General features: G+C 33.0%; 1 protein-coding gene across 1 annotated transcript; it reads left to right on the forward strand.

Moving 5' to 3' along the window:
• Positions 1 to 2,215: 2,215 nt before the first annotated feature.
• On the forward strand, positions 2,216 to 8,480 carry Smp_123970 (hypothetical protein; the record flags this gene model as incomplete). Its single annotated transcript, XM_018793140.1, has 3 exons — positions 2,216 to 2,302; positions 6,957 to 7,033; positions 8,372 to 8,480. 3 exons carry the CDS (start codon positions 2,216 to 2,218, stop codon positions 8,478 to 8,480), a joined length of 273 nt encoding a protein of 90 aa, XP_018647683.1.
• Between the last annotated feature and the right edge of the window lie 897 nt (positions 8,481 to 9,377).

Below are 9,377 nucleotides of genomic sequence, written 5' to 3' on the forward strand. Positions count from 1 at the left end.
TCAGTGGTCCGTATTTTATATTATTCGCAGTTTGTAATCTAAGCATAAAAATCCAAACATAACGTCTACTACCTGTATACTTCCCTCATAAGAATTTGTCAGAATAGTTCTTATAATTCGATTGGTATAGCAATGAAGCCCTACGGCTTATGACATTCTGACATGTTTATGCGCCTTTCTGAACACATTCAAAGGAGGATTCACAAAATAGAAGAACGTGATAGTTTTTACAGAATTATTGTACTTCAAATTGAAACATTACTCGATAGTATGGAGGGGCAAATACTAATAATTCCAGAAAAAGTCCTAAACGAACAGCAAGAAGAAATCTAGGAGATAAAAGATGGACTTTGTAGCCTTAATAATAGATTCGAAAAGAACAATAATTATTATGCAAATTGTTCTGTTACCATATATTAATTAATTCTTATACTTTTACTTGCTTCTTCCTCACTTTGTAAACGTGCGTATCGCCCTTTGAGACTGTATTTCCGAAATGTGGCAATTAATTCGTTCTGGTTAATAATTCTGAACAGAAGTATACACTATTTCCTGACTCATATAATGTGCTGTAATCTTATCTGATAGGAAGTTGGAGGTAGTCGTCAGGATACTTTGAATATAAGTTTTGTGCTAGTTAGGAATGCTACTACTCGGTGAGTAATCAGTTGTAAACATGTCATATATGTGGGTCAGCCGCGGCCTGTATGCCTCGGTGATAACGTCTCAAACTGTGAAGCTGGCTGACACAGGTTCTTATGCTACAGGGAACACTATTTCCCGTAAGACTGCTGAAAAGTTTCACAAAATCAATGTCCAGGATTTCCTGTTTACTACGTCCAACCATCTAACATCATTTTACTGCTTGCAATTTCAAGTCACTTAGACTAGCAGCCGCATTGCAACTTGATCGATAGGATTCGACCGACACTAAAGAATGACTTGAGAACATGGAACTGGTTACCATTTAGTGGTCAATCATTTGGAATATTTTGTTTATTCACTTATCTCATTTTCTTTTCGATTGTGCTCTTGACTACATAACTGACTCCTAAGCACTTCACAGTTCGATGATTTTAGTTTCCAACTTTTTATTTTGTTTCCCGTCAATATAAACATACTTTTAAGCATATGATGTCTTGTTTATTGGTTTCGATTATTTTACATGGAAATTAGTCGTTATATTTTAGAATTCGTTCATCGACATAACATTCATATTAACCTGAAATAAGTATTTATGGCCTTTATTATTATTGTTGTTATTATTATTATTATCAATCTTGTTTTTATAACGATTGTTATGATGTCCAAGATGTAGGCTCCAACGGTCAAGTCTTAATTGATTGGAGACTAATTAACCTACAAAAGTGATTTCATCCAGTCGCTTATGACGCCTTATCATGTTTGCTTTGAGTTAGTATTCCGAATAAAGGGATATCATTTTTCTATATAAACATTTTTTATTCTGACTGATGGTTTTGTCTTTTGTCTCAAATTATTCTAAAGCGCATTTGTCAATATTACGGTTTGGTGATTAGTCGCCATTTGACTACACTTCCCTTCGTATCACTGCATACCTACCTATTGATTAGCATCCATTTAAACAGTTGAAAAATTCGCTCATCAAATCATCAACTCCTCTATAAAAATAATCTGTGCTTGTAAGAACTTTATTTGGCTTCTTTCTTTACCATTCTATTTTCTGAACTCTTTTTCTTAACTAATCAGTACGTGATTTAGACTATGAGATTTCCGCAATCTTCACAAAAACCTCTTTACTAGTAATTATTATGTGTTCATTAGTGACTAGCTTCAAGATGCAATTCTCGCAGTTCTAGTGAGAAACTATGACCAGTGGAGTTCAGCTAGGTTGCGCACTATCATGAGTTGATTAGAGTTGAAGATAATACTGTTGTATTCTTACTCAATGGTTTAGAGGCTAATTGTTTACGTATAAATTAGAGGTCCTAAGTTTAATCCCTGACGGTGGGTTTGTGAATGCGCACTGCTGCGGAATCCCATTATAGGATGAAATAGTTGTCTAGGGCCTCCAGATTTTCATTGATGAGATATGTAAGAATGATCCGTGATGTAAACCACGAAAATATTACAATCTCTACAAACGTTCGTATACTAATTATCACTCAATTGAAACATTTATAAACAATGTTACACATTTTTAAAATTTTATTATATAAGTTCATTGTAGTTTAAAATGAAAATAGTTGAAGAGCAAACAGAAATAGACGCTCTTGTTAAATTAAAAGGTGGACCAGAAGAAAATCTGTCATGGGATCCAGAGGTGAGTCATATATTAATCAAAATATATAGATTTTTATTTGAGACTGGGATCTTAAGGTGTCGCTTTCGTGCTAGGAAACACTCGTCAGTAAGACATGTCTACAATCCTATGGAAATTGATGCTCTTCACCGAATTCAAACCTGTTTCACCCAGCGTCCTACAGTAAAAGACATTAACTTTGAGCTCATTGGATCACAACATCCTAACCCATCAATTCCGATGACACAAAATCAACATAGGGCACTGGATATCGAGTCAATTGTACTAAATAGTATATTACAACTAGATTGGTAGAATTTAATCAGTACTAAGAATGAGATAAACACCTTACTGATTACTACTCAGCGATCAGTCAGTATAAATCTTAGTGCAAAACTAGACAGTCACTAATTCCTATTAATAAATGAATTATAAAGACAATTCCTTTCATTGATTGCAAATTTTTACTCCTTATCTAAATTGTTTATCTAACAAGTATTAGTAATTTAACATCATCTTAGTAACAAAACCTTAACTATTTATATGGAATTCACTTAGTATTCTTTGTTTGAATCTTCCCATTGATGTTTAGGACTGCAACTGGTCAGTCTCTTATTGGCATATGTGCATACTGTGCTTATTGCCTCGATATAGCCTTAATTCAGTGGATTCCACTGTTAGCCACTATCCATCTTTGCTGATTATTTATATGGAGTTCAAATAAATTATCTGTACTTTTAATAATTGAGTTTAATTCGAAACGCTTTTTATGTTCATCAATTGTATTGTACCCAGAACATTCGATCACTTTTTAGTGTATGTGGATTGTATCTTCAAGTGGAATTCTCAATAAAGATTGTACTTCAAGCCCTTACTTATAGTATATATTTGTGTTCTTCATCCAGGATATCAGGTTGCCCTAGACTGAGCATATTCATAACAAACACTTGTGGATAATTCCAGACTATTTATTCAGTTTGTTTTCTACTGATTTTTGTCTCTATACTTTTTTTATTTCAATGTTATTAAGTTCTCTAAGTTAGATCGTTGAATTGCTAAGTTTTCATTGTCGTCCTGGACAACATTGTCAGTGCTTACTCTATGTAGAAGTGAGGATTTATAGAAGTATGACATTCAAATCGGTCAGCAGTCAATAGACGCATAGATTTAAATCCGACCTACAAACTCATTCGGAAAAGGCACAGAAATAACCTAATCGAAGGTTACCAAAATAAAATAGTCACCTTGACTACAAAGACAGTTGAAGATAATGAAACCCAGAAGGATAACCAGTCACACACAACTCTAACAGAACAAACTGATTTAAAACTCGTGGAATAATTAAGAAGTTTACTTCTACATAAAGTAAGCGCTGATAATGTTGTCTATAATGAGAATATAAGCTTCACAATAAAACCATCTAGCTCAGGGAACACAAAAACATTCAAAGGACGTACCTGAAGTAAAAAGTTTCATTAATTCAAACTTCTCTATTCTTTTTTTTCATTTAGCCAACATTACCCATAATACCAATGGTTAGATCCCAATCATGGGAATTAAGTACACTTATATTTGACACATGTTTCTATATTATTCTTACAATTATTATATTAGGAAAAGTTGTAATTATCTATCGAAAATTTTATAAACTTTGTAATTATCTATTAAGAAGATTGATTTTCATTGATACAACCAGTTCAATGGGACCAGAGGATTGGAATAAAACACATATTCATAATTATACATCGAATACAGTAGAATATATTCAACAATCACCTGAAACATATAAGCTTTTCATTGAAGATTATAAAGAATTATTGAAGATCTTAAATTTTATTGATGAATATAGTCGTGAATAATGAATGGTTAACAATAGCCGAAACAATTTTTGGCAATATAAACTTAAAAAGAAATTTGTTCCATGCCTCTCTTGGTACATTTTACAAAGAAGTATCTTCCAAGTTGTAGTATTGATTACCTTAGATCTTGATTATTATTCTCATTACTGGTCATAATTTTTAACTGAAGTTACCATTTAATACCGTAACAGAAGTTTTGTGTATGTGTGTATATCTTTGATGTGCAAATCGATGAGATGTCTGGAATTGCCATAGGAGTAAATCCCTTAATGAGATGTAAATATGTGAGGGTTCATATCTAGACTGAAGATATGTTGAGTCCCAAGGGATTTGCAGGATAATGAACGTAAGGAATTCAGGGGAATAGATGCTCACAACAGTGAGCAATGATAAAGGCATGAGATTAAGACAATTTGACAATGGAGACTTATAGTGAAGATTTCGAGGTCCAATCATTAGGGTTACATGTTACTCATCGTATCAGATAATAAAGTAACCCATATGGGCATAAGGTCTATAGGCTAAGGTTATCCGCAATATTTTCCATGTTCGATAAGTATGTATCCAACACTTTCAGGCATCTTTTTTGTTCAATTGGTGAGTGATTGGTGCATATCAGAGTTGATTCTTTATCAAAGATTTCATCGCAAGTGGTAGCTTACCTTATGTGAAAAGTAGAATTAAGAGAATTGGATTTGATATATTTGCTAGTAATTCCCAGGACTGTTTAGTACGTACTCTAGTAGTTACAAATGAACCAATATTCAAGCCAGAAATAATACAATAGACAGACTTGTAGGTATTTTATTTGAAATTGGATGCGTAAGAATGAACAAAACAATTACCAATTAGCACAAACACAACATTTGTCACAGCCTAAGTAAAGATTCGGATTTCTGTCATTTATTGTACGTCTTTTCCCCAGGCTCATCTGATGTCTGTCCGACTCTGTACTGGATACGGATTTCGTATTATCTATATTATAAGCATCAGGATTTACGACGAAAATTGGAATAGAACTACCTGGTTCCTGGAATCGTATTTAGTTTACATGTCGGTTGTGTTAGCTTAAATCGCTATCTAGAATTCGCACCATAAATTTTCTAATATTGTTTACTTGAATCCCTATAGATGGTCGAAAATCATCCCCATGATAATAAGTAGCTTCTGTAGACTCTTAACATCTTACATTTAAGTGAAGAATCCTTCTTTCCAATAGTTTAGTTGGAATCTTTTCTGTTACAGGGTGCTTAGCATTTATATAGTGTATTAGGAATGTGCCCACTTACCTCTCCAGTTCATCAGACATTGTAGCATCAATCAAATTAATAGCAGTCTTCAACGACTTGACAAAATTGCCTGCCCGAATATTGGAACAATATTGGACCAGGAGCAGTGAACAGATGTTTCCACTCTATACCATTCAACGACGTAGTAACTATATCTTCAATGGAATGTGAGCCGTTACTATAGAGAACCCTTCCGTCTAAATACTTTCCTCAATGTCTGGAGAAGTCATATAAACTACTTCAAGGCAATTAAAAATGAAGAGAGATAATCTGTCAAGACAATTGTTCTATAATGATAACACTGTTTATAATAAGTCCTAGAAGAATTTTATCATATACATAATATACTACTGTATTAGACGAGTAGTCGCGATATCTTAGCGTTAATGAGTAATGCTCGATTTTTAACGATTTATTCATCTGCTCCCATAGTGTGGAAACTACGGAATAAATATGTTCCATACTGAAATGAAGTAAATTCTGGACGAAAAGCATATGTATTTGAAGAAGGTTGTATTTCGCACTCGCATCCAATTATCGAAATATATATATAGTTTGAATCTGGCAACATCAACAGTATACTATCAGTCTTACTTATGTGATTGTGTTCTCACTACAAGTTATCCATTGTTATTCAGTGGTCTAGAAATTAGGTCTTCGAAGGCAGGACTGAAGTTCCTGGGTTCGACTCCTTGTAGTGGGGTTGTAGATGTGTATCGCTAAAAAGTTCCATACTAAGACGAAAGAGACGTTCATTTCTAGGTTTCCAATAGTTGAGATGGATAGGTCACACTTATTGGAAATCACCCACTTTCATCACAAGGCATTCCACCACTCAGGATCCCAAAGTAAAAGGTGATGGCCAAAGAATATGTTGCGCAGGGAATCAAAGGCAGACATGAAAAAGAATGAATAGAGTTTAGTAACAAATGTAAAGAAGAGCCCAGTACATAGTAGGTTGGAGATTCCTGGTCTGTGACCCATGCTTTACAAAAAAGTAGATAGTTTTGTAGATAAATAGAGTAAAGGGGATGAGGTCTGTGGTTTGAATAAATAATAACACTAGTGTTATTAAGAGTTAAACTGTAGGAGTTTGTTAGTTGAAAATTGTTGTCTAAAGGAATTCGAGGAGACTACTTTTCTGCTCACATATTACATAATTTATAAATTTAAATGAAATAGTGGTAATATTTTCTGCTCACTAGTTTAAGCCTTCATCAGGGATGTGAAACTTATCGTTCAATTTTTACCTATTTCCACCTACGAAGATTTATAAAACGATCAAATCTGTAGAAAATTCACTCATTTTTAAACTAAATGAAAATCCTAGCTGTGCCTTTCAAATAACGTTCGATATTCAAAATGTCAGACTTCAACAAAGCAGCTAACTATTCATCTAAACAACATAAAACTATCCTATGGGTAAAAGTACCAATCTAAAATTCGGATTTATGACTAGACTGAATCTCACAGAAGTTTATCATCTTTTATTTAACTATTTTACTCTACTTCTAATCATTCGTTTAGTGGAGAAACAACTATCAGGAAGAACCGTCACTAAGTAAAGCTTTTTCGCCAAATATGCTACTTTTGTCGGAATCAGTGTAACAACATGATTATTGATAAATCAAAAGTCCGATATCCAAAACCACAGAGTTTGTTTGAATAAAAAACACGGACAGTGAATGAGATTACAAAATACTTATTAACTGAAAACTATATATTTCAATATGCGTTCGCTATTGCGACGATTATCTAGACTCAAACTCTTCATCAGGGATTGGCATGTTAATGTTATATTGTGGAACATGGGACGATGTCCCACGCACTCTAATTTCAGATTTTATCGCTGTTTCCATCAGAGAAAGCGAAAACAAATTTGTTCTCGGCTGTAGCCTGAATGTCTCTAATAAAAACACTGTTTTAGACCTAATCATGCTGAATATTGGTGATAATGAAATCTAGACACTTGAAAGAGATACGCTCTGGTGTAAACGTTATATAAGACATCGACAATCAGAGTCCTTATGTAACTTGGAACTAATATATAATAATTTCTAATTAGGTCCAAGGGACAACCATGTTACCTTTATGCAAAATTTTTATTCTGTAATTGATCTGTCCAATTCTAAATAATTAGTGTACCTGTTCTGTCAATCTCCAAAAGTTTTGAAGTGAAGCAATATACATTATCATCGTTCTGTACTCGATATAATATAGAAAATGTGATGAGTTTTACTGAAAATTATACAGTGATTAGGATAAGATCAGAAGTTTTCGCAGTCAACAATTATACTGTGATATACGACTGATACAAAATCTATACAAAGTAGAGAGTGGTTGTTATTTATTTACGAACTGCTGAATGATTTCTTTCATAAATAAAATCAACCTTTATGTACTCAAAAAGGGTTGATAACTAAAATATCCTTGGTTTGTGGACAGAGATACTCACGTTGCCAAAAAGTGATCAGAAAGCATATAACAAACCTAGGTAAGTAGTAGGTGAAGTGGGGTTCGAACCTGAGACTAAGTACCCGAAAGTCAAATAACCCAATCACCAGGCTACCGCTGAAGTAGTTAGTGGTATCTATTTTAAATTTTAGTAGAAATACATCTATTAAAAGTTCAAGTAACGCCACTTTCAACTTCATTAGTTTGTAAAATGAAAAAGTGTATTATATGAGTCAAAATAGAACAGTGGATTTTCAGTCAACACTATGAAGAGGTTACAAATGTCAACTAGAAAGTATGTTATCATATATTTGTAAAAAAAAGTAAATATATGAATAATAATTATGTTTACAACTAACTAACTATTCCTTTGTTGCTCAAGGAGTTAACGAGCGTCATCGTAAGTTTTTCATTAATTTCACTGATTCAAGTGATACATTATCAAAACAATAGTTGGTTTTAATTTTCTATTTTTGTTTTTTCGTCAGGAGATATGAACGTATGATTCTTATTTATCATACCAAGGAGAAAACTTCTTCATTATATTTAAATGAATTAGTTAATGAAGATATTTATTCAGTGCCTTTATGGATTTGAATCATCTCATGAAGTATAGTCGTATCAGATTATATGTTGTTCATAACTTCTTTTTTAGCAGTCTGTCAGTAAAGTTACACTCATCTGATATATCAAAGCCAAATTCGTTTCCAAAGTCTGTGATACCATAATCCAATTAGTAGAACTATCAATATAAGTAAAAAATAATTCACAGTGTTTAAACTATATCATTATTTTTTGTTGAAATCATGAGTCACTTCAAGCTAGACCACCATGTAAAACTTGGAAGCATTGGACGGCCGTTTCGTCCTATTGTGGGACCCTTCAGAAGTGAGCATCCACGATCTCGCCTCGTGAGATTCGAACCCAGGACCTATCAGTCCCATAATAGGACGAAACGGCCGTCCAGTGCTTCCAGGTTTTTCATGATGTTCTAGCTTCAACTGACTCATGATTTCGACTATAAAATTACTAAAATCTCCACAAAAGCCCCTTTCTGATATATCATAATTGTTTGTAGAAATACACAATCTGCTTGTAAAGTGAACTTCACTCTTTTAAAATCCTAATTCTTGGCTAAATCATAAACATCAGTAGAGTAAACTTGTCTGTATGTGTTTATGCATAGAGGAACCATAATTTACTGGTAAATTATATTTTAACAAAACAAAATTGATATTTCTAAGTTAGACAGAAGTACTTTTATTTTTCGTTTGTCTACATCAGTAAGATAAAAATGTTATATGTAGTCTTAAATTATGTAATTGGATGCATATTTAGTTACCTAGACCCTAATAACGATTACAGTTCATCAATATTTGTTCATTTCAATTACTCATGTGATACACTAGTATTTATCATACGCAATAAAACTCATTTGGATTTATACTAAGCATTATTATCATATTGTAATTTCTATATGAAAAAGTTTAAAGT

Source organism: Schistosoma mansoni, chromosome 1 (assembly GCF_000237925.1).
Source record: "Schistosoma mansoni strain Puerto Rico chromosome 1, complete genome".
Classification (NCBI taxonomy): Eukaryota; Metazoa; Platyhelminthes; class Trematoda; order Strigeidida; family Schistosomatidae; genus Schistosoma; species Schistosoma mansoni.